Raw genomic sequence first — 27,739 nt, 5'->3', positions numbered from 1 at the left:
CACGTGCATGAGAGATTTTATCACATAATGAAAAAATATGTTCAAAGAATTTAGTATTCTTTGTCTCAATTATAGTATTAATATCAAGTACATCACTTTTCAAAACAAGTAATCTGTATACAATACTATGTTCAGCATATCCAATAAGTATACAATCAACAGTTTTAGAACCTATTTTTCTCTTTTTAGGTTCGGGAAGAAGAACTTTAGCAAGGCAACCCCACACTTTTAAATATTTCAAATTAGGCTTATAACCTTTCCACAATTCATAAGGGGTTTTGCTAGTTCTTTTATGAGGAATTCTATTTTGTAAATGACATGCAGATAAAATAGCTTCACCCCACAAATTATCAGGTGCATTAGAGCTAATTAACATAGAGTTCATCATTTCTTTCAATGTCCTATTTTTCCTTTCAGCTACACCATTAGACTCGGGAGAATAAGACAGAGTTACTTCATGAATAATACCTTCTTTTTCACAAAAAGCATTTAAAGACACATATTCTCCACCTCTATCAGATCTAATTCTCTTGATTTTTTTACTAAGTTGATTTTCAACTTCAGATTTATACGACACAAAAGCATCAAATGCATCATCTTTATTTCTAAGCAAATACAACTTAGTAAATCTAGAGAAATCATCAATAAAGGTCACATAATATCTTTTACCACCTCTTGTCATAGTCTGTTTTAAATCACCCAAATCATTATGAATCAAAGATAATAATTCAGTTTCTCTATTAACTGAAAAAACATGACTTTTTGTTAATTTTAGTTTCAACATATATTTCACATTTATCAAAATTACTTGAATCCAACCCAGATATTAAACCAAGTGATTGCATATTCTTTATATATTTAATATTAACATGTCCTAATCTCGCATCTCATAAAGAAATAGACTCAATCATATAAGCAGAAGCGGATACACTATCATTGATAATATTAAGTACATAAAGTCCATGATTACAATGTCCATTTTCAATAAGAATATCATATTTAATTAATATGACCTTATTATCTTCAAATATAACCTTTATTCCAACTTTTCCTAATAATGCCACAGAAATTAAATTAATTATGATATTAGGAACGTGCAACACATTACTCAATCTCAAAGTTTTACCAGATGTGAGTTTGAGAAGAACTTTTTCTTTTCCAAGAATTTGAATAGTTCTCGACGTCCCAAGATAAACAATTTCTTCTTCTTCTTTCTCAACTTGGGTGTATGATATAAAATTATTTTTATTTATACAAACGTGCCTAGTAGCACCAGAGTCTACCACCCAATTTCTCACATTGGTCTCAATATTCATTTCTGAAATGACCGCAGTAATTATATCATCCGTTTCTGTCGAATTTATTTTTGACTTAGCAGGATTGTCATTTCTTTCACATATTCTCTTGCATTGAGATGTATTTTTGATAAAGATTTTATTATTAGCATTAGGCATGCAACCAAGTTTATTTTCATACCTGTACTCGGCAGTACTTGAGGTAAGATAATATTCTGACAAACTGACTGAAATGGAAGCAGCCAAAGCAACACCAATATTAGTATTATCAACGATCTTAGGATCAAAATTATATGTCATAGTTTCTTAAATTGTTAGAAAACAACGGAAAAATAATAATAACAACAATATTATTTAACTATTGACAAAATATTATATTAATAATATTAGCAATACAATAACATAACAGTGTATAATATTATTAATACCTCAATGATAATACTATATTCAATATGAAAACTATAACAGTAATCTAACTACTTCTAAACAAGTTAATAGATTAATTATACTTGAGTCGTGCTAGGCACCGTCCTAAGAAACTATTTCAGCAGTGTGAAATATTTTTTCAGGATTAAACAAGCACTTTCCTGATTAATTAGAGGATATTCTGAGTTAAATAAAGCTTCCCTAATTAAACAGAGGGTACAGGAATCAACAAAATCAATAATACAAATACCAACAAGTTAAATTATTGAAGAAAGAAAGAGAGTTGCTTGTTTCTATGTTTCTCATTGGTTGACCCCTTTTGAGGATATAACAATATATATATACAGAGAGAGAAAGGTTAGGCGAAAACTTTTTTTTTCTTTCTTTTCTTTCTCTCCAAGTAAATAATATGACTCCTTTTTTCTTTTTTCAAATACACAATAAATTATTTTTCCTACACTTTATACTTGTCAGACCTTGTCTAAAGAGGTAGAAAAAAACGTACTCATTATGATGCTTGTCGGACCTTGTCTAAAGGTCTAAAGAGCTTGGAAATTTTTTTTTTTTTGTTTCCTAAGGTATCCCCGCAGCTGGCAGCTGTGAGACTAATCCTCCATTCCTCGTTCAACGCATTTTGTGGTAGGGAACTGACCACAGAGTTTGCTCCATTCGCCAGAGGCGGGGATCGAACCCCCGACCTCTTGCTTAAGGGACATAGCACTGAACCACTTTGCCAACTTTGGTGGTTAAAAAAATATATTGATATTTTCATAAAATAGTTATCTAAAGCTATGAGATAAAGTTAGGAATGAGATTATCCGAAAGAAGTTGAGAGTGGCTTCGGTGAAGGACAAGATGAGAGAAGGCAGGTTGAGATGGTTTGGGCATGTGATGAGTAGGAGCATGGATGCCCCTGTTCAGAGGTGTGAGAAACTAGCTTTGGATGGCTTCAGGAGGGGTAGAGGTAGGCCAAAGAAATACTAGAGGGAAGTGATTAGGCATGACATGAAGCAACTGCAGCTTACTGATGACATGACCCTAGACAAGAAGGTGTGGAGGTCACGGATTAGGGTTGAAGGCTAGTGTGAATGTTTGGGTTATGGCTAGTTGTTAGGAGAGTGGGGGTGGTAGTCCTCTTAGGTCTGTGAGTGTATCATTTACTACTAGGAGAGTATCAGTTTTCCTATTTCTTATTTTGTATTGCTTTTACTTTACTTATTTTGTATTTCTTGATATTTACCGTTATTATTTTATCGCTTATTTCTGTTGTATTATACATTCTGTTTCGAGTTGCATTACGACTTTGCTATACTATTCTCTCTCTTGAGCCGGAGGTCTATCGGAAACAACCTCCCTACTTCTTCGGAGGTAGCGATATAGACTGCGTACATTTCACCCTCCCCAACCTCATTGTGTGGGAATATACTGAGTTGTTGTTGTTGTAATTATCTAAAGCAAACTCTTAATAAGAGTATTTAAATCTATACAAATACATATAAGAAAATAATAATTTAGAACTATTTTTTTATTTTTCATTTACTTGGTTTTAATGCAAATGAGATAAATCCTTTAGTTAACTTCACTTATATAAAATTAAAGTTTAGTTCTACTTAAAAAGATGTTAATAAAGTGTTTCGCGTATATTACCTTGATGTTGTTATAAAAAATTTATTTATTTATAATATAAAGTTTGAGTTAGTTAATTTAAAGTACTAAATATTTTTGGTAAAAGATAGTTAGTTTTTCTTTATTTACTTATTTTTTAAACATAAAATTTAACTTTTTTTAAACCATTTTTAATATCATTTAAGTGGAAATAAATCATAAAATTTATTATTAAAAGATTTTCAAAGCTTCAATATATTGGAGCTCTAAAGCATACACTTTACTAACTTTACCCTTGAGTCACCCTCATTTATAAATTTGATTTATCTTAGTCTTTTTATTCTTCCATCCCTAATATAAATTTATCTTTTTTCTTGTGGTGATCTGTTAGGACGAAAGTTTTAATTTGGTGTTCAAATTGTGGTAATCTTTGCTTGGAGGAAAGCTTGCTTCGTAATAGGGGTGTTTAACTGAGGTCGAAAAATTAAATCGATCCAAATCAATAAATTAAGTCAAATTGACTTAATAAATTAAAAACTGACTTGGTTTGGTTTAAAGTTTAAAAAAATGGATAACATTTTGTTTGATTTGGTATTGATTAAAAAAACAAAGTCAAACTGATAAACACATACATACTTAAATTATACATATAAACCTTTTCTATTTTCTTTTTATTCTTTTTGTCATTTTAACTCCAACAATTATTCAAATAATTAAAATGAAAAGTTAGCCCAACTGCTCATTTTATATAATTTGTGCTTTTGAGTAATTGTACATGAAGATATAGTGTTTGACTGTTTGTATCTTTTCTTATTGAGGAAAAGACTGCCATTTTAAAAATAAATATTTCAAGTTTGAGATTTTTTCAAAAGGTGATCAGTCAGATAAAATATTTTCGCTTTATAGTCATTTTTTAATTTGAGTTATTTTGATCCATGTAGTTCAGATACAATTTATATACCATATTGATAAATTCCATATATAATACTGATACAGTTTTCAACTTAAGTCATTCAGCCCTCTTAAAAATATTTTAATTTTTTTTTTGCTATAAAATTTTTAACTGAAAAATATTCTATTTTCTTTAATTGTTTAGAAATAACAATTAAATATAATTATATAAAAACAGTATAATTGTTATATAGAATATGTATCTATATAGAAAGTGTATAGAAATTATATAATTGTTGTATAAAATGTGTAAAAAAATATAAAATTATTATATAAATTGTGTATTAAAATTATATAATTTTCGTACAGAATATTTATATGTATAAGATATATATAGAAATTGTATAGAGGTATATAGAAATTGTATAGAATAAGCTAACAAATTGAAATAGTTAGAGAGTGAAATTTAAATTTTATGATCATTTTAGTGAAAATAGTTTGATTGAAGTGTCGTTTCTTTCTTTCCCTTTTCTTATTTGGCTACTACCTTTGCTTTACATGTGAGGGCCCCACATGAACTTTCACTTCACGCGCCCTTTCAGCCTTTACCTTTTTAAGGCAACTTCCTTTTTTGTTAATCTTTATTTTTCATTATATATTTAAAAAATATTATAAATCATAATAATTAAGAATTTAAAATATTAAAAAATTATATAAATTATAATAATTAACAACTTAAAATAATTTTTTATAAATTTTATTGATCTAAATACAATAATATTTGCATACACACATTATATTTTCATGTACAATTACCCCAAAACACAAATTATCTAAAATGTCAAATATGCCCCTATCTCTCGACATGTTTGCTTGAGCTATTCACTGTGACTTCTTATGTAAGATAATTTATTAAATAAACGAATATTCTCAAGTATATATAATTTATTAACTAAACAGATAAATATTCTCAATTATAAATGATAGAATTATACGTATTTTAAAATTTTCAAATATCAATATTGAGCCCGTGCGTAACACAGAAAAATCTAACTAGTATTTTTTAGGGAAAAGGAAAGAAACGACACTTTAAATTAAACTATTTTCATAAAAATGGTCATGGAATTTAAATTCCACTTTCTAGCCATTTCAATTTATTGGCTTGTTCTAAACCGTTTCTACACATCTTCTATACAGTTTCTATATAAATCTTATACATATAAATATTCTATATGAAAATTATACAGTTTAGATACACAATTTATACAATAACTGTAAATTTTTTTTACACGTTTTATACAATAATTATATAATTTTCATACACTTTCTATATATATTTTATACATATTTGATAGAACTATACAATTTTTATACGTATATCTTATATAGATACATATTCTATTTAACAATTATATCGTTTTTATATAATTTAATTATCATTTCTAAACAATAGAAAAAAAGAATGTTTGATCAGTTAAAAAAATTTTAGCAAAAAAATAATTGAAATATTTAAAAGGGGCGAATTGCCGAAGTTGAATACTGTATCAATATTATATATAGACTGTATCAGTATTATATATGGATTGTATATGAACTACATAGGTCAAAATGACTCAAATTAGAAAATGACTATAAAACGAAAATAATATATCCGACTGATCATTTTTTTAAAATTTTTTAAGCTCGAGCTATTTATTTTAAAAGCTACTAGCATGTCCTTTTTCCTATTTTTTAAGGGTATAGAAGGTTAAGGAATCGAGGAACAAAGCTAGATAGCATGAGTAATTAGGTTTCTCCCTCTTAATATTGAGAAAAGGGAAATAGGTTTCTCCCTCTTTGGTTTTGTAAATTTTTTTTCACTTGATAATTAGGCCCCATTTGACCATAAAAATCATAACTTTTTAGAGTTGAAGTTGGAGTTGTGTTTTACTATGAATATAAATTAAAGTTGTTTTTGAAGTTTTGTGAGAGAAGTAACAGTGAAAAAAGTGAAAACATTTTCCAAATACAATTCCGAAATTGTATTTGAAATGCTCATGGCCAAACGTTTTTACTTTTTCACTAAAGTGAAATACTTTTTTTTTTAAAATGAATTTTTTTCATGACCAAACTACTACTTCATAAAGTCTTTTAATTATCAAAACAAAAGAAAAGGTAGCTATTATTTTTTTTCTCGAACAATATAAAAATGCTTATAAATTTAACTTAAAAGCATCTAAAACCAGTTACACTAATTTAAACGGACTTTAAGTCTACTTTATATTTACCGTAATTTGGTATTATTATTTCAAAAGGACAAATAGTTCAATTGATACATATTTGTATTTATTTTCTTTCGACATTTCACATTTTTTAGTTCAATTGATACATATTTGTATTTATTTTCTTTTGACATTTCGCATTTTTTAGTGAATACGATTTCATTATCTATAATCTATATCTATATCTACATCTATAATCTATAATCTATAATCTACAATCAATATCTATAATCTATATCTATCTATAATATATTAAAAGTGTGAAGGTCTTAGAAATGTCGTTTGAACTTTTTGCCATTCATTAAAAGTTTTTTATTTAGACAAAATCGTCATTTCACTATTTTTTCTAATATTTAAGAGTTGAAAATTAATTAAATATATTTCTGGTAAAACCTTTTCTTATTAGAATTCATCAAAAAAATTAATGAAAACTAATTTTTTTCATTAGTTTAAAATTTTTAAATCAACTAAATTTGATTTAAAAAAAAAATTAAAAAGTATATAAATCTACATCTACAATATATTAAATCCATTAATTACTTGAAACTTCTAGTGGTAAGATATATATGTGCTTATAATAAAAATAAAATATATGTTTTGAATTTTTTGCACTTCATTAAAATTTTTCGTAATAAATAAAATCATCTAATTTTAAATAATTAAAAATTACACGTGCGAGGCGTTGCACGTGCAGCTAGACTAGTTTAATAAAAGATAATTGTTTAAATATTGATGACCATTTAATTGTTCACTTATCTTGATATAGAAGACATATCTTATCCACGTCCCTCCTTTCATAATACTTGTCTAAGTATTTTTGGACGGAAAGAGCATATCATATTAATTTGAGGAAAGGGATTTATTTTTTCCTTAGCTTTTATTAATGGTATCTTTGGACCAATTTATTCAATTGATTACTGAACTGATCAATTTAACAAAGGAAAAAAAACAAACAAACAAACAGTGAGGAACTCTATGGACTTCATGATGATGAACAGAAAAAGATTGCAATTTTCAATCTATAGGAGTTCTTTTCGCTGGAAACTTTAGGTGATGGAATTTAAACTTTATTCAACCTTGATGTAATTTATAAATTTCATCCATCTCTATTCTCTTAGAATCATAGTAATAACAAGGTCCCTAACAATTGGTCAAAGATATTTAACAAAAAAAAAGTTAGCGGATTAAAGGGCTCAGCCCAGGCACTTGGTTCCATAGTTGGTCCAATATCTCTATAAGAATGTATAACTGAGAGAACATTTGAGGTAAAAACCTTTAATTAAATATCCTTTCTTAGGGATGTAAAATATTTAGGTTGATTTTATTTGTGCTAATATACTTTTTTTATATATATCAATAGATGGTAAAATGATTACATAAGTAGTATTAGATTAAAATTTCTAATTGTGATGATAGCGTGGAGCAAAAATCACGTGTTTATTCGATGAAAATCAGCTTCAACTTGTCATGTAGACCAACATGGGTTGTGGTGCAACGGATGGGGTTGCTCCACCCTTAACCAGAGGTCGAGGGTTCGACCTTGGGCATGGAGAAAACTCTATTGGGAGAGCTACCCCCCGAATGGGGCCCTATCGGCGCAAATCCGAATTAGTCGGGTTCTAATGTGGGTACCGAACACAGGATGGGAAACCAAAAAAAAAAAAAAAAACTTGTCATGATAGTATAAAATTATAAAAAATTTAAATGATAAATATGGTGATCATGATAACGTAATAAACTTAAAACAAAAATCATAAGATAATAGAGTTTCAACTTTGAATGTGCATAATAATTCGTTTTTAATACCTTTCTACGTATTTTTTTCATAGTTCTATACCTTTCTACATATTTTTATCATACTTCTTACTTTTGAATTTGGTCAATCTCTTTTGAATATATTTTTCTTGAGCCGAGAGACTACAAGAAACAAATTATGCATCTGAAATAAGGTATGTGTACACCTCACTCTCTCAAAACTCACATGTGAAATCATACTGGTGTGTTACATTTGTAACAAGCATAATAAATTATAAACTTTCTAGCAATGGCGGTAGGATCTTAAAAGCCATGCGCGCTTGCCATAAAATTTTTCACTCCGCTGGTTTTTTGTATGTTTGTCAACACTCAACAACATATATCTTCATAAAAACCATTTATGCAGTTCAAACTTTATATATATAGTTATATACAATAAACTCATAATCTAAATGGAAATAATTAACAAGTAGTATATGTTCGTACTCATCAAGTGAAAGTCACTCGAGTCGGACATCGAGTAGAAAATTAAAAAAAAAAAGTCACTCAAGTCTAAAACTCAACCGACATGGCTTATGGTGTAGTGGTGGGATTACTACATCCTTAAATTAGAGGTCTCGTTATCGAGCCCTGGATATGAAGAAAATCATGTTGGGAGCACCACCTCCAAAATGGGCCCTATAATGCGCGATCCAGACTAGTCAGAACTTCAATATAGATACGGAACACCGGATAGGAAAAAAAATAGGAAGTCACTCGAGTCTAAAAATCACCCTCGAGGCACATGAATACATTCGACATCACCACGTCTTCATATATAGCTATTCTAAAGGTCGGTACTAATTGGAGCAAAATACTCAGTCTATTCATTTTATGTGACGGTGTTTGATTAGATATGTGGTTTAAGACTTCTGGCTATGATTTTTAAAATGTCATTCCATTGCTATGGTTATGAAAGTGAACATGTCACTAATGATAAATGAGAATTTCGTTGTTCAATAGTATTCAAATATAAAATTATGTCATTATCTTTTAAACAGACTAGAAATAAAAGAAGTGTCTTTACCTAACAAAGCCAACTATTTGGTTTCAAATGCAAGGAAGCTAAAATCTCTTGTTGAACTTGTTGAGAAAAATTTAAAGAGAATTTTCTTACAAAACTATAGTAGTAGAAACACCATAATTAAATTGCTGCTTCTCTGAGGTTTCTTCACGCTGAAAACAAACAATAGTCTAATCTCTATATTAGAAATCAAAATGATATGACTTAAACCATAACAACTCTATTATTAAACTGTGTAGGGTTCCATCTAGCATACATTATTAAAATTGGCGTATCTTCATTAGGCACGAAATCAAATCAAAATTAAATAATGCATTAGGCACACAATCTAATCAAAATTAATTAAGGTATTAGACACGCAATCTCATCAAAATTAAGGTATTAGGAATGCAATATAATCAAAATTAAGGAGTAATCTTACTAAGCTAATAATAGTGAATTAAATGTGACACTGAACTTGCCCTAACCTCCAATAAAACAGCAATTGCTAACAATGTGGTATAGGTGCAAAATATTTCAAATTATATGCAAATTGAGGGGAAACAATATCACAACTTTACAACATACACTATATATGCTAGCTAGCTAGCTTCCATATTAACTTAAATAGTACTCCAAGCAAGCTATTCAACCCAAAAAGAAAAAAAAAATACTAGTTGTATCAATCTTCTCTGGGTACTGGAAGTATAACCTATACTAAGTAGACTATATCTATACACTAAAGCACAAAATCCCTTCTTTCCTACTACTATAAGAAAAAAGTACTATGCTAGAAAGTGTGCTTTAGAATTTTGTTATACTTTTGCCTCCACTTCTTTGCTCCTAGAACTAGAATGGGTTGCATTGGGCCCAACGTCTTGGCCCAAAACGCTTCACATCATTTAAGAATATTTCTAACTTTGTTGGCACATCCAACACTCATGTTCCAAGATTACCTGTAACAAAATCTGGTAATAGTTGAGTAGGAAATCGCTTATTCCCACTCTGAAAATCAATGCTTTCATATCCCATTCTATTGTAATGACTTCCCATTTCAGGCCTACTTCCCATATCGATATTTTGGTTAGAAAGGTAATTTTGCTGGCTCACCGGCATAGCTAGGTTTTCAGAAGGAGGAAGCCCTAAAGTCAGAGAAACACCATTTCCATGAAAATTCGCGGTCATTTGTTCATGAGGATCAAACCTTCCAAAATCTCCCATCGCGTACGCGGCCATCAAAGGATTATTAAACCCTTTGTTTGATGATTCTCTAGCCTTGGCTTCCATGTCTACCGACGAAAGAATACTACTTGGAGAATACTTCTGCATGTCATTTCTTGGCTTCTTCGCGTTGTTTTCCATATGATCAACAACAGCAGTAGTATTAGTTGTAGTATTTTCCATGTTGAATGTACCAAGGAAGGAGAAGTTGTGGGCATGTTGTGCTTGAAGTGAGGCAGCATCAACAGTAGGGGAAGTTGAAATTGTAGAGGTAGAAATTTCAGTACCATCTTGTAATAAACTGGTAGTAATTGGTTGTTTCTCTTCATGTGGAGCAATTGATTTTGAGACCATAGTATTATTCTCTTTGTTTTTGTCATCTTGTGAAGTGGTACTATTTTGTTCTTGATTCTTCACCTCTTCCAAGTACATTTCTTCCACCATTGGCTTCCATAGTCGAACTCGAGCATTTATGAACCAGTTGGAGACCTACATTTTCATTTATATATCAGGATTTTTATAAAGAAACGAATTAATCCAAGAATTAAATTAAGATATGTGTCTAAGAACCTGGCTCCTTGTTAGTCCGGTTTGCTTAGCAAGCATGATTTTGTCTGAATCCTTGGGGTAACTGCGAAAAAAAAACACATTTTCATAGTTAAAATCATACTCCTTTATGACGGATTCAGAATTTAGAATAAGTGTGATTTTACTATGCGCACATATTTTAATTTATTTCGTGTATGCATGTGTAGTTGGAGCTAAAAGTAACGTATTCAGTTAGACTTTTCAGAATACATCCCAATTAATCCGCCTCTAGCATTAGAAGTATTCCACATTTTAAGTGTCTTTTTAGCCTCAAAAAATTGTTTCAACATAAGAAAAAATAATTCGTTTAGGAGTACTTACGGATGAAGAAAATGCTCGAAAAGCCAAGCACGAAGGACGGAGACAGCCCTTTCAGGTAGACCTCTTTGAGGTCTCCAAGCATTTGGTTGCATCATTCCTAATTGTTGCAGCGCACGTTGTTGCCTTAGATGATGGTCTACAAATTTGAGTCTCGACCCTTCAATTTTCCCTCCTATGCCTTCCTCTTCACCTAAACTCTTGCTCGTCGCCTTAATTTGTTCAGCAATTGCATCTTTTAGACATCGGAATTGCTTCGAAATTGCATGCAAAGCCAGTTGAGTGTATGATTTGGCTGATCCAATTCCTGCTACTTGCTCAAATGATGACACAATTATTTGCATTTGGTGATGGTACTGTCTGTACCTTTGTTCCACCTGAACCAAACAAAAGAACAAAGCATTAGACTGTTACTATTACCAACATGAAGTTATCTTATGTGCGCTACTACGAGTACTCTTCGAATTATGTCATCAATTCTTTGCACGCATGACTAAAGAATTTTAATTTCAGTTTAAAGATATATTCCAAGTGAGAAATTAGTTGGTGAATTGCAAAATTTCACGAACCATCAAGTCTTTGAACACAAGTTGTGGCTGAGGTCATTAGGTCGAGAGCACATCTGCTTGAACGTAACGAATCGTGTAAAATATAAATTATATATTAAAAAAAAAGTGAATAGGAGATAGTGGTTTGAATTTTCGCCCAGCGGAAGACATTTAGGTTCCTAGCTAGCTTTGGTGTATTATCTTTATAACTTTAGTTGGACCCGCAGAAGAAAATTTAGAGCCACATATTGTCAGTTTGTTTATATCTCAACAGAAACGCAATGTACGTGATTGGTCTCTTGTTGATAACTGCTGTTCTTCAACTAATTAACAAAACCTGCGCATTTCATCTACCAACTACTATTATTGCATAAATATATATTCTATAGTTTCATCCATTTAATGTTTCCTCTACATAAAACTTTGAGAAAAGGTAAATATAATTTAATGAGTAGACATAAAATGTTTCTGAAGTTTTGGATCATTTGATTAACTGACATGTATCTTTTTACCAAAACCATTCTCAATGACGATAAAAAGTTGAAGATAAAATTGTAAACATATATGCCTGGCAGAGGTAGAGGTCTAGTTACAAATTCGAAAGAATTCACTAGTTTTGGTCAAAATCATGTATTTTTGTATTTATATGAAACTCACAGACTCAAAATTCTGGACCCGTTTTGAGAATTATATATGAAGTAAAGTATATATGTACCTCTTCAAGCATGGTGACAAGCTTTGCCTTTTTCATCTGAAGTTCTTGTCTTTGAGCAGTTGTAAGCTCAGCAGCAACTTCATTTTTCGGCCTGCTGCTACCAGTACCACTACTAGTGTTGACATCACTAGTCAAAGGCATTGATTCTTTATTCATTGAATTCTCCTCCTTCTTTTGATGATCATTTCTTTTGATGCTTTTTCCAACAATATTAACAACTTCATCAAGAAGCTCTTGTGCAGCTTTTAGGTACTTAGAGCCTAAGACCATGTTGCTAGAACCTCCATCTAATGATCCTCTAATAGTAACACTATTTGTTCTTGGTGATGATGTTGATGAAATGTTATTGAAGCTAATTTGCTGTTGTTGTTGAGGAGAGAGGCTTAGTGATAGACCACCTTGCTGCTGCTGCTGCTGCTGCTGTCGGTGTTGTGGTGTCGGAGACACCACAATCGGCCTCTGGAAGCCCAACTGAGAGGCCAAGTCCGTGGTGGTGGAAACCACCATGGACGAAGGTATCACCTGGTGGGATTCATGATGATGATGACGACTTCCACTTTGGTTGTTCCAGAGACGCTGGATAAGGCCATGGTGATTGATCTGATCATGCAGGCTAACAGCCGGAAGAGGAACACCGACAAAGTGCTGCTGGTGCTGCAGTGGCGCGTGAGGTATATTCCCAGGGTTGAGCGCGTTGTTGCCGGCTGGAGAAGAATTCAAGAAAAGCAACTGCTGTTGCTGCTGTTGTGTGTCAGTAGTAGTGTTGTAGCCTTGCATATAACTGTTAGGGTTCATCAGATAAAGTGTCTGAATATTATTATTAGCATGATGATGTTGATCAGCTTGTATATTATTATCCGAGGTTCCTCCATAGTACATAGCTGCGCCTGCAACAATTATTTTCGTTGACTTGCCTAGTAGCTCTTTTTGTAGTACACCAAAATCCTTTGTTTTTTTTCCCTTTCTCCTCTTGAATTTCTCCTTTTATCTATGATAGAACCTGCAGAAATAAAGCAAGAGAGAAGAAAAAGCGTATAATAAGAGAACATTTTTGACATATAAAGCATAGACTTAACAGGTCAAATATATTATGGAAAAAAAAAAAAACTCCCGAACTATGGGATTCTTGATTGATGATGGCTTTTGATTTTGATATATATATATATATAAATAATAATAAAAAAAATTCAAACACAGAAAGATGGGGGGATTTGTTTATAGTGACAAATAAAGATAATCTATATCAGAGATCTTCAACCATAAAAAAATAAGCACAAAAGAAAATGATATAAGAAAAGAAAAACAGAGAAAGAGAAAGAGATGAAAGGAGCTTTAGCAGAGTGTAGCATCAAGAAATGGATAAAAAAATAACACAAAACTCACATGTAAGTATGTTTTTCTAACTGTCTATCTTTGGGTGGTAGCTCTCTAAGCTTTGAGAAGTTGCCTTCTTGTCAGACTGATCTGTTTTCTTTGCATATTGATCTCTTCATCAACCACAAAAAGGAAATATGAATAAAGAGATGTGGGGTTACCCCCTACCCCTACTAACTACCCACCCCACCGCTACAGGACAAATTAGAAAAGAGAAAAGAAATTGATACTCCTCATCTTAGATTTTTTCTTTTTCTTTTTTTGATTCACTATTAATTGAAGAGGATAATAGTGAGTAATAATTGATTATTGAGACATGAGAGGAGTATTTACTTTGTTTGTGTATGTAGACTGTGGAGTGATATAAGGGGCAACCTTTTTGGTTCAATTCATTGCTTCTTTCCTATGCATATATCTTGTTTCCTAACAAATTTAGTGTTTAGGTAAATGTGATGAGCAAGAAACACAAACTTGACTCTTTTCTCCTTAAAATTTTACTTATTAGTGGAATGGAGGTAGACAGAGGCGGAGTCAGGATTTTTGCTGCGGTCATTTAAAATCTAAAGAAAAATTAATCGAAGGAAGTTCAACATTTACAACATATACATAAAAATCATTTTAATCATGTATAATAATATAATTTTCCTCCGAAAGAGGTTCTAGTAAAAGATTGGATCCGCCCCTGAATGTAGAATATAATTAAGTTGTTTGGGTAAATTTGGAGCAGACTTATATGTGTGTTAGAAAAACCTTATGAAGTATAAATATTATATTTCACCTAGCAACTATAACATATCCAGTGAAATATGCAAAGAGTAAAATGTCGTAATACTTTATTTCCATCTATGCAGGATAGGAAGACTATTTCTATAGACCCTCAACTCTCAGCTCCTAAAATACAAATGATTCATGAATTAGATAATATCTCAAACTCGTAAAATTCAAATCACAAATTTATCTCTAAGCTATTATTTGAGAGAACTAATACACTCAAAATAAAATAAAATTAAAGATATACGTCAAGAGAGGGATAGAGTAATTGTGTGTGGTGGGAAAGGGATATGTAAAACGAGGAAACGTCCACTCTGACCACACAGGTTTGGGTAGGTAAGTAATAATTGATCGTATAAGATGCCTTCCCTTTTATTTCATCCTATCCTACTTATAATAAAGTTTATTTTCTATCTTTTAAGTCGTACTTTTCTAATATATAAACTTGACATAATTTATTTCTTTTAGTTTTTGGGAATGCTGATATACTGCTGTCTATTTATCCACTAAAAATATATGAGAGTAAATTAATTAACTTTTCCTTTTGCTTTGATTGAAACTGAAACCTTGATCCAATATGAACTGAGTCATGTAATATTAAATGCAAGTTCTAATTAATGTAGTACCAAGAAAAATCAAAGCTCCCTAGCTCTGCAGAGGATGTTCATGAAATGGAAATAGACTGCTTTGTGTATTCAATACTCTATTAGCTTAGAAAAAGTGACTTTCTTAACCATCTATAAGTTGAGTGAATAAATTTAAGAAGATTGTGTTTTTATCTTTATCGGTGTCATTTAAAATTTTCTCTGTCTTAAATAAGTGTCACCTAAGCAAAATATTTTTGTTCCAAAATAAGTATCAACTTAGGAATATAAGATATAAGTTAGTATGTTTTTTCAATTATACCCTTATATTCAGCTACTTAATGGTGTTTAATTATTAAGAGAGATTTATTAAATAAACTATATATTATATTCATTGATTCTAAGTACACATGACTTTTACATGAATATAACAGAGTTCCATAAGAAGGTAGTGTATATTTATGATGTCTAATTAAGTACAATAAATATAACTCAATTACTACTACTCGAAGTCCTTGATTTTCCCGTACTATATATCAATTTAATGGTCTTTAGACTTTTGGCTTTGGTGCCCATCCTCGAGGTTCATAGACCTTAATTAATTGTCATCTAATTTTGTTTGCAGAGAGGAAAGAAGATTAAAGAAAAATCACTATATATTTTAATTTCATATTTACATCAAAATATCAGTATATTTTTCTACATCAGAGTAAGATAGCAGCATGATATATAACGGCGGGTTAGGCAGACTCTTGCCAGAATATAATTATCCATCAATAATCAATTTTGGTAATGAAAAAACACTTTTGAATGTTCTCCCTATTTTTTTTATTTTTTATTTTTAAATGAAATTAGCTACAAATTTGATTGCTAATTTAACTGAGGACTCCACGTGTGGTTGCCACTCAACTAATTAATATCTAGTCTTTTACATTAGCTTCTCTATATATTTAGTTTAGAACATGTTTGATCAATGTTTTAGTTTCTAGCTAGGACCAGCGCTTAGGGTATTAAAATCAATGGTGGCCTCGAGAGCTATAATTAGTAGTCGTTTGGTCATAAAAAGTTTTTACTTTTTCTCAAAAAATTATTCTACTTTAGTGAAAAAAGTGAAAATAACATGTGTTTGGCCATTAGAATTTCAAATACAATTTCGGAATTGTATTTGGAAAAGTGAAAATAAGTTTTACTTGTTTTTTTTTTTCTTTTTCACTCATATTTCTTTTACAAAATTTCAAAAACAACTTTAATTTATATTCATGACAAAACACAACTTCAATTCCAAAAAATTATGATTTTCATGACTAAATGAGGCCTAGTAGTGCTAGTCCTGGGCTCCTGGCTAATAGTAAGGATGTCAAGTGTATATGTAAGTGCCCTGATTAGATTCAAGAGTAGTGCCCAGACGTACATTACCTTTTGAGACGAATAAAAATGGACATGATGGTCCTCATCAGTACTTTTTCATTTTTAGTTAGTGGTCTTTTTAATTCTGTTGTGTACTAGTCATTTAGTCTGAGTCCTAATAAAAGTATGAAATGTCAGATGAGAAATTAAAAAAAGAAAAAGATGAATACCCCAAGCGGCAGAGACTATAATGATTCAATTGAAGGAAATTTTTTCCATATGAACTCCGAATTTGTAGGCTGAAAATGGGAGCTAGGGGAAAGGAAAATGATCTCATTAAAAAATTGTCAATCAACTGAACTATTAAAATTTTTTAGTAGAGAATTTGTTCAGTTTGGCTTTCCTGTTGAGAAAGTAAAAAAAGTTTGACTGGGTGTACTCCTCCATAAGCTGTAAGAGCCGTTTGGTTGAAAAACTAGTTATTCTAAGATTAGTTATTTTAAAATTAATTATTTCATCCTAAGAAGAGATAAGAATAACATTACAATCTCGGAATAACTAATCCTGGGTTGAGTTATCCCATGCATTTTATTTCAACCAAACATAAGATCAACTCATTTTAAAATTAATTTTAAGATTAGTTATCTCTTATTCCTTCAACAAAATGACACTTGGAAATCCCTCTCGGGTCGTCAGAGGATGTGTGACAGTTGAAACATTGTAAAGCTTTTATCTCACTCAAAGTAGTACTTACTATGCTATGAGTAGTAAATATATGACTTTTTTCTGCAAGCTGATCCAATAAATACCTACTACATTTCCAACTTGAGAACGATTTTCAGTCTTTATTGCATAAAAGGGAAAAATTACCCAATACCTAACTTCATAGCTTGACATTTTAAAACCTACTATATCCAATAGTAAAATGAAAGAATACCTTTTATTTCCCGTACTCTTAACACATATACAATTAGTAGGTACAACATCCAGAAAAAGAAAACCCCTTTTAACCCCCAAGAATATTTTTGAAGAAGGAAAAAACAAAAGGTAAAGATTTTAATTAGTTCCTTCCCTTAAATGGGTTGATTATTTTTCTTGAAGTTAATATTTCGCTGAAGTATAAGATATATCATTCTCACCTGTCATGTTTGATGAGGAACTTTATCTAGGAGCTATTGTACATGCATAGTTTTTTATAAGAGGCTATTAATTTTTATAATTTGAACCCATGACTTTATGATCGTATGGAGATAGTGATTTATCTAGTCTACTTCAATATCATAAGTCATTCTTTTCTTCGAGTCAACTTTCATAACTAGAGAAGCAGCGTATTAGAATTTTATTTTTGAACTAAATTTTCAACTGAAAACAACCCTGATGTTAAATCAAATTGATGCAAATAGTCTATGAGTTTAATTCCATATTTATAGTACGTACTCGATATGATTTTATCATGTGCACGTACAGGACAAGGTCAACTTTTCATTTATCCAACTCGTAATGAATTCTTAAAAAGTATAGGAGGAAAAAACTATAGGAGGCCCATCAACAAAAGTGTACTAAAAGATTGTACAGAATTAAAGGTTTAATTTCTTATATAAGAAATTTAAGTTTTTTTTACATTGACAACACATAATTTTTTATAGCATCAAGTTAACTTGAACATATATAATTATATAAAAATAATTATTCTTTAAGTTTCATTTAGTAACCTGAAAAATAAATCAACAAGCCATTATATATAGACCGTTATTAAATCGGACTAATAGTCTCATCGCTTGTGTGTGGGTTAGTAGGGCTATATATATATATATAAAGGGCAGCGGGTGTGTTAATAAGGTCAACGAAGGGTTGCACCCCAAAAGGTATGATGCAAACAATTTTTACCTTAATGCAATTATTTAATAATTGTTTGCACAGGTCGAATCCATGACTTATAAATCACAAAAAACGCCTCTCTTTCAGATATAAACTGAAAAAGAAGAGAGCTGCTGCTGATAACATTCTTGAATCTCTGATGGAGAATGATTATATATCAGATATATATTCTACTCCTAGTAACTTACATTTCCACTGACAGATTCAAAAAGATCATCATGTGTGTGTGTGTTGTTATCGTACAAGGACATATAAACGTGACAATTTGAATGGACCATTAATCAATTTAGAGAAAAAGACAAGGTGACAATATTCCAAAGTATCACATCCCAGCACTCAACTTTTACCTAGTTCACAACTTTATTAAAAGAATCAGATGTAAACATAAAGTCCTTTTCTCATCTGCTTTACTTATAAATTACATTTATGCAGTCCAACTCCAGGAGTTCCAGTGAAATAAAAAAAAATGCATATAATTACTGTCCTATGTTGGAAAAGGAATTAGATTATTATTTATAAAGAAAAATGACGAGAAATAAGTCTATGTTTCTATCTTTTGATGTAACTATGAGTGTAAATATGAGATTGATTTATCATATATAGTCATTCAACTAATAGTTATTGTCTCAGAAAGTTACATTTCTTCTTGATCTCGATTTTTCTTTCTGAAAAAAACGACTTTCTACATAATAAGTACTCAATTGATTAATCATCTCCGAAACCAGCTCGTAAAATATAACTCTCATGATCAAACAATGTTCAAGAACCATTCCACTACTATCATTTTCCATCGATACGATACCTACAAATGAGTTTAAAAAATTATTATAGAAGCAGAACCGATGCGAGAGGGAGAAGCGGAGATTGAAAAAGGGCTCGACGGGAAGAGGAATGTATTATAAGAGAAGTAAGGAGGTCAATCACTTTCAAATATATAATATGAATTCTAGCAATATAATTGGACTCTCATGTCGATCAGAACGAATCACTTTCTCACCAAGCTTAATAATTTGGAGGAAAATAGTGAGGTGGAATATGGATGTACATAAATATCCAAAGTCTTTCAATATTAATATACTATTTTGTGATGCCAAGTGTGCCACGTCACTACAAATCCTATCAACCTCGTGTTGTGTTGCTTTCATTTGCCTCTAAACTTTATCTTATACTAGTATATTTATTAAATTGAATAACTATGTCAAAAAAAAAGAAGTTATAAATAACTATATTGTGTAAAATAAAGTTAGTCATCCAATTTAATTCTTATTGCATTTATAATCGACAACATTTTCTTCTTCAACTTGTTTGGTCAAATTCATTCTTGATTAGTTTAACTTTAGTAGTCATTACTCATTAATTGAAGCAGAAAAAAATATGGAAATGCAATGGAAAAGTCAGTATGTTTATTTCAATGGTAGATATGTTTGGTCCATCAACAGTAGTTATATATTTATATTATACAGAGCAGTAAATAATATCAATTTTGAAATTTCAAAAAGGATGTTTCAGGTCACATTTATTGAAGAAACTACAACTTCACCACAACTAAAATGAAGGCTATGAAGAACAGAATAAGGTGGAGGTGAAAATCGCTCATCAAATCATCTTTAACCACATTATTTTACGCTCTATTTTTTCATCGAATATAGAGATCTCTAAATTTGAAGAACATTCCAACCCAACACTCTATTTTACCCTCTATTTTTTCAATCTTCTTCTCTCTCTTTAATACTATATTATTATTTTTTTTTTCATTTGCATTTTCTTATTTTATAGAATAAATCATTTCTTATTTTATACATAATCACCATATATAATTCATATACTTTTCAAAATTTTCATGTAATATAAAAAGAAAATTACCACAAATTTTCAAATAACATAAATTGTAAGCAAATAACTTTCAAGATTATGACATTGCTCCCATAAATGTTCTATTAATGCATTACGAAGTTATAAATAAATATTTTTATATTTTTAGCAATTTCATCTTTGTAAGTGTTTCGTGTACTATTTGATTTCTTGTATTCCATTTTTAACTATTGCATCAGCTATTTCCATGGTTATTTTTTTATATACAATTATAAACAATGATAAAGCTAAGTTATATTTTAAATAAATATAATATAGAAGTAAATTAATTTATAAAAATTACAAATTAATATAATAAAATATTACATTAAAAAATAATTTCGAGTATTAGGTTCTTAATTGATTATTGAATATAATTTATTATATGTTAAATTACTACTATTATATGATATAAATATTAATATTACAATCAAAAAGTAAAATAGATGCGATGAGTTACTATTCAGCCCTTCCATATATAGAGTTTAGAGACGAATTTAATGAGTGATTGGAGTTGCACCAGTTATTTTCCTCCAAATTTGAAATTCAAACAGGAAAATAAAGAGTGATTGAAGATGCCCTCGAGAACTTTATTAACCAAGACCATATGTCTTACTGATATGCTCTATAGTTATCTGTTCTCTTTCTTTTTCCCACCTCATTTTCATCATTTTGATTTAAAAATAAGTGTTAGCCAAATACTACAAAATACTATTAATATTTTTTGGTTTCTCATTCGGTGCTCGATGTCTGTATTGGAGTTTCGACTAATTTGGATCGCGCATTGCAGGGCCATTAAGGTGGCAGCGCTCCCAACATTATTTTCTCCATATCCAGGGTCGAACCCTCGTTCCATTACACCACAACCTATGTTGATCAAAATACCATTAACTTAAAAGCACCTTAAAAAAATCTAATCCAAAACTCCCTTATTGACGATAGACTCGGCTATATTTTCGCTAATTTCAAGAATTCGGATAGGATTTTGTATTTGCAAATATTACTAACTCATAAGCTCAAGTATTTCTTCCCTAATTTCAAGAATTCCCATTAAAATTTTTACATTTTGCAAAAACAATTGAGATGAAAAGTTGTTAAAGACAAGGAAACAAACAAAAAGGTGTAAAATTATGACCAATGGGCTAAACACAAGTGATAGGAGTTGATGTTACAAAGGTTTATAGACCCACAAAAGTGGTAATGCGTGTCATAGTACCATGCGATGTTCTCAAAGCTAATATCTCTCTCTCAATATATATCATATAATGGTCAAAGAAATGATGGCGCAAGTGATAATGGTCCACATAATTTGTCTAAAGTCAAGTGATTAAAAACACGTAGACCCCCACCAAGGGGTTAGCATTGTTAGTCACGTAACTTCGTACGTGTTTTGCCGTGAATATTATTCATATGTTTTTAGAATATTTCATAATATTTATTTGATTATAAATATTTTGAAATATATTTTTATAATTTTTAAATTTTTAAGAAATAAATTATTTTTGAAATATACAAGTTATTTTATTTTTGAAGAATAAATTATTTTCAAAAAGAAATCTAAATTATTTCTTTTTTAAAGTAATTTAATTTTCATAAAATTCTATTTTTTTAAAACTTATTTTTACTTTTTATATTTTTTAAATTAAAAAATACTCTATTTTCAAAATACTATTACCAAACACAACTTCAACTTTATTTTTCAAACTTCAAAAATATATGTGAATTTCCCATGTTAGATAAAAATAAAGTAAAAGAGTAATTAAGGGGATTTGAACCCACAACTAAAAGGTTAATAAAATATTTAACTAGATCAATAATACATTTTATTTATTAGTTTCAACTTATATTTTTTATATATTTACTAGATTTCTGTATATATATATTAGATCCGCACAAAAATTACTTAGTTTTCAGGAATCCCCACCCAAGCCTCTAAATCTGCCCCTGAATTTACAGCTAACTAATGAAAATTCTCACAGCATAGAATATATTGGAGAAAAGCACTTTTTATCAAAGATTTCTTTTTCAGAACTTAAAATTGAGACTTGTGATAAAAAAAGGAAAATTCAGTTCGCTATACTATACTCTTTGATAGTGATGCTTCCCATCCTTGATTCATTACATTTACTTCCTTCGTCCAAATTTATATTGTCAGAATTTGATCGAGTACCGATTGAATTTTTTTTTTTTTAAATGTATAATTTTAGAAACTGTAATCACCTAGCAATAGTCAGTAGAATATGGTGATATGTTTGTTAAAGAAAAAGTATCATGTATTCAGAGTTAGTATTAATATATCATAATTATTTCAGAAATACTGTATATAGTTTCCTTATATTCTCCTCATTATTATTTTTTGGGGGGGTTAAGATATTGTCCTCATTAATTCCAGAAATATCAAAATGAGCCCTTCTTTTCCAAGTCCAATCATCCTGCCTAGGCTACCACAACAAAAATAAAATTATTGTCATGTTTGTCCATTTCTTCTTTCTTTGTTTTATCCTTTGTCTCTTATTTATTTCTCCCAAAGGAGGAACTTACCAAAATTGGATTATTCATGATAAATTCTTGATACTGCAGTTCGATGAGTGTTATAAGTTAACGGCCAATTCCCAAGAAAGAAAAGTAAATTATGGATCTACTGGATATATATATATATATACCACAAAAAAAAAAATAATAATAATAACGAGACTATGTGCTATATGGACAACACTAACTAACACTACCAAACAATTGAAATTATTATGTGAAAAAAAAGTGGCCCCTTTTGCAATCAATTCAATGGAGGCACTTTTTAGCAGCCTAGTTCCCACATGTATCCATTACAAGGGATATGAATTTACATATAACTTTATGGATATGTGGGTACTGTTCTTTTAGCTGTGAGATTATTAGGCATTTGTTACTCAACAATGTATTTAATTCATGTCCAACGACTAGTTACATCATACTATCATGTTTTGTGGTTATGGATGGTGTACGTAGAGAGGTATTCACTTTCTTCGTTTTCTTTGAATTAGGTTCAACATCTATTTTATTAAGTACTCGTGTGAGACTATCATCTCATCTTAAGGATTTTAAGAAAAAAGAATTGAGTGCTATAAATATGAGAACTTGATTGTATAAGGTGAATATATAACAATATTCTGAGTAATTAAAGGTTTAAAATAGTATTCATGCAAAACAAGTTAATACTCGAAATTTTAAAGTTTAACTTCCAACATGGATTAGTAAAAAAAAAAAAAAAGGTTACATAATTAAATTAATTAAAAAATCAATTTGTTTATAATAAATGAGATGAATAAACTAAAAAATAAAATATTGTAAAAGCTAATTCCTTTTTATATTTAAATAATATTTTCGACGGGGTGGGGCCCTAAAGAACGTGGCACTGTGCACGCGTCAACTTACAACAGCGTTATCTTTGACAGAGGGACCCACAAATGGATGGATGATAGTTGATGTGGGACCCACAAGGCACCAATGCAATTTTCTAGGCTTTGTTTAGGTGGGGCCCGGATTTCTATTATTCAATGGATTGCCCAATCAGATGGAGCTATAAATTGTCGGTAGCTATTGCAATGCTTGGCATGATATTTTGCTGCGAAACCAAAATTTCCACTAATCAAATTTAAAATATAAAATAAAAATGCATAAAAATTAAAGGAGATATATATATATATATATATATATATATATATATATATATATTCATAAGAAATTACATTTCATCACATTTAAAAAAATTAATTTTTCGTCAAATAAAATTAGATGAACCCCTCGAATCTAAGTGATTATGTTCTTGAATGAGAGAAGTAAAAACTATAGAAATATTTATACGTACTTATATTTATATTAAATTTAATCAATTGATATCAATAGTTGCAAGTTAAACGAATTATTCATGTGAGAGATGTATATCTTTATGCATACATTATTTAGTTTTTAAATGTGAGCAGGTATTTTGTAATAGGATAAGTCTGCTGTATTTATCTCTTATTTACATGTGAAAAAGAAGAGGTGACAAGTTGACACTTGACACCTAGGTTAAGCCCATCATTTTCTGATAATGACACTTCTGCACTCTTTTCTTGACAATTTTCTCTTTTGGCATCTCTAAACTACTGCGTCTCCCAAGGGGGATAAACAATAGACAATACTTAATTCGTTTCTAAATGACATTTGGTTCCGTTTTCAAAAGAATAAGTTGTAGTAAATTAGAAGAAAAAAATTTAAATCTGTGGCGTATTTGAGCGTGGGGAGTTGAAGATGAGGTGTATTTGAGTGCGTGCAGGACGTAATTAATGGTGCTAGTCAAGAAATTATAATCTTTAACTAGGTTAAATAACTATGCTCCGCTGAGATATAGTTAATGTAAATTTCATCGGTGAAGTCTGTTTTCGTTCTTCACCGGAAAGAGTCATTTTCCTCATTTTTAAAGAAGTTTTTTAGAAATTTAGACCAACAGGAAAACTATCCTTCATATGGAACACACCCTTTATATGTCGTAGTAGCACAAGAGAAGGGAATGCTTGTTGCATACATATGCTTCTCTATTACCAAGATAGGTCAATATCATCCATGAAGTGATGAAGACAATCATATAATTTATTCATAGACATAAGTCAATATGTTGTTGACTTACAAGTTCTAAATGAAAGGAATGAGATAGGCTGCTTACACACGATGTATATATACACATAATCAATTGATCAGGAATATTTAACATCATTATCATCACAGCTATGGTAGAGATCTACAACTACAAAAGTTATTAGCTATAGAATACTAGAAAACTAGGTACCAGACGTAAACCATTTTGTCCTTTATTTTTCTCGTACGTATTAGGCTAGCATTGTGTCTTTCTTTGGTGTGCTAATAATCTGTCCGTGAAGAGCTCTTGCGTGCATAGGGAAAGTACTTGGGTAAATATACGCTCGGTCATCTAGTTTACCAACATGGCTAAAGTATACTTTAACTGTATATATGTTATATATGAGATTTTTATAGACATGTAAATGTGTAATATACAGTGGCGGATTCCGGATTTAAAGATCGTGGATGAGTGCTCCAAACGGAAGTCCCTGATCGAAGGTTCCATCTGCCGGAAGGCGAGATAGAACTTTCATTACTCATTGGTGGACAGGAAACAGTAATCTTTGTTTTATATAATTGCAAATAGCAAAGATTCGTCTCTTACCACCTCTCTCAATCACCTGGCAGGTTCAAAAACATATATTAATACCCAAAGTTTTAAAGTTCCGTTTAGAAATCAAAGTGCCCAGCTATTTTCTTGGTTTCATGGGTGTGTTGTTCCATCTTATACCAATTTTTATACAATTCTTATATTATTATATCTATTCAGCATCGGATTTGCGTGTGCCGGAGCGCCATATTTTTGAACCTAGGTCCGCCCCGAATAATATATGTATATTTTGTATAAAATATACTCTATCTATATGTTGTATACATATTTTATAAACTAGATGACCCAAAATATCGAGATGTAATTTTCCCTTTTGCATTTAAGTCCATCTACGACTAGGGGATTGTAGTTGATATATTGTTTTCTCATCGCATCAAATGAAAAAGGGGGGAGTGGGTGGTACTTACAAAGGTAAGATTAATTTGAAAAGGAAAGTAATAGCGATGGAATTAGTTACTCCTATAAGTTATAACGATGTGGTTCAAGGTGCACTTCTCGAAGCATTAATTTACTATAACACCTTTTAATATTTGGTACTTTATCTGTAGATGGATAGTTAATTAAAGGTTAATCTCACTTTTTTAAGGTACACTTAGAATGTGAGCTAACTTTAATTTATCTTCGAAAAATAACAGATATACGCGTGTGATATTCCATTAAGCAAAGAGTGGAAGGTTAGTTTCCATTAATCTCATTAATCCAACAAAAGTGGTTGGAGATTAGTCTTGTTGTGGGACCCCTTTTGATGATAATGTCATATTATTATTATTATAATTGCTTCATGAATCATTGTGGGCCTTAATTAATATGCTGTTTGTGACTGATTAGGTGGTAAGTTGGCTAAATCAGCAGCATGTTTATCAAACCCAAAAACAATAATACATTATCTAAACTTTCCACCGCCATGTCGAGATCAAGACCCATCCATTAATTTATTAATTTTGCTTACTTTGATCTGTTTAAATTCGTCTATTTTTCACTTACTGTCGTATGATAGAAATGTTTTTTGTTGACTAATCTATTTGAAAAATAATAATTATCGTGAAATTTTAAATTTCACATGTGATATACTGAAATTTCAAGTTTGAAATTTGAAATTGATAACAATATTTACTTTCAATTACAAGGGTTCTGAAAAGTAATTATTTGTGAATTCTACCAATTAATAACTTCATGAAAATTTTCTTTTGATGTGCATGTGCCCCGATACCTTCTTTCCGGGCCTCACCTTCCAGCCGATCGACTTTATTTGCGCCTACAATTCATTTAACTTTGAAAGATCAATGGATTTCTTGACTAGCAATTCGTTGCAAATTGCGAAGGCATAAAAGTCAAGAAAAGAATAAGCCTTCGCTTCTAACTTCTTTAAGGTTGGATGACTTTTTTCTTCTCTCGGACGCAAAATTTGGATCTTTTTCTTTCAGTTTTTGCTTTTAGTTAATGGACCAAATGATTATGGTGTAATACATAAATCATGAACCATAAACTAAATTATATATATATTTTGCTTTTTAATATGCAACAAAATATTTTGATAGTTTGATGGTTGTGTATATATCACTGAGCATTTACTTCTTTTCTTTTCCTATTAACCAATATATATCCAAATTTAAGATTGGGCATGCATTTGTTGTTGGATCCCCTTAAAAGTCCTCACTAATTTAATTGATTATATTAATTTCATATGTAGAAATTATTTAAATTTGAGATCTCTACCTTTTAAGAAGTATTGAAAAGACGTTTCAACACTAATTAATTAAGTGGGTTGCCAAGATCCAAAAAGCATAATAGGACCCTTTGTAGGGTTGTAACCACTAGCTTTAAAACATTAATAAATGATTTGAAGTTGCAAATAATTCAAAGATATATTGCATGAACCCGTACGATCACTTTTAATCTCCAACTATATATTATATCAATTTTTGTAAAGGTTCTTGTCTTCTTATTAGCAATTTTTGCGAGCAAATTAATGAAGATTTCAAACTTGTCCACTTATAGTTTGATTGAACGTATTTGACGAATATTTCTTGTTTGAATTAATGGTGCTTGAAAGATTAGAC

General features: G+C 30.3%; 1 protein-coding gene across 1 annotated transcript; it reads right to left on the bottom strand.

Moving 5' to 3' along the window:
• Positions 1–9,797: 9,797 nt before the first annotated feature.
• Positions 9,798–14,420, bottom strand: LOC107875674 (BEL1-like homeodomain protein 1). The gene is made up of 5 exons (XM_016722479.2): positions 14,049–14,420; positions 12,666–13,665; positions 11,406–11,779; positions 11,067–11,127; positions 9,798–10,985 (listed from the first exon to the last, which is right to left on the bottom strand). Exons 2-5 carry the CDS (start codon positions 13,542–13,544, stop codon positions 10,215–10,217), a joined length of 2,085 nt encoding a protein of 694 aa, XP_016577965.2. The 5' UTR covers positions 13,545–13,665; positions 14,049–14,420; the 3' UTR covers positions 9,798–10,214.
• Positions 14,421–27,739: the final 13,319 nt, after the last annotated feature.

The sequence above is a fragment of the Capsicum annuum genome, chromosome 6, assembly GCF_002878395.1.
Source record: "Capsicum annuum cultivar UCD-10X-F1 chromosome 6, UCD10Xv1.1, whole genome shotgun sequence".
NCBI lineage: Eukaryota > Viridiplantae > Streptophyta > Magnoliopsida > Solanales > Solanaceae > Capsicum > Capsicum annuum.
The sequence above is the reverse complement of the archived record's forward strand: the minus strand, read 5'-3'. Positions and strand labels throughout refer to the sequence as shown.

Coding starts and splice junctions, on each gene's coding strand:
- LOC107875674 (XM_016722479.2), bottom strand. CDS start 13,544: ATGTACTATGGAGGAACCTCGGATAATAATATACAAGCTGATCAACAT. Junction 11,780..12,665: donor TTGTCACCATGCTTGAAGAG/GTACATATATAC, acceptor TGTTTGGTTCAG/GTGGAACAAAGGTACAGACA. Junction 10,986..11,066: donor CCGGACTAACAAGGAGCCAG/GTTCTTAGACAC, acceptor ATGAAAATGTAG/GTCTCCAACTGGTTCATAAA.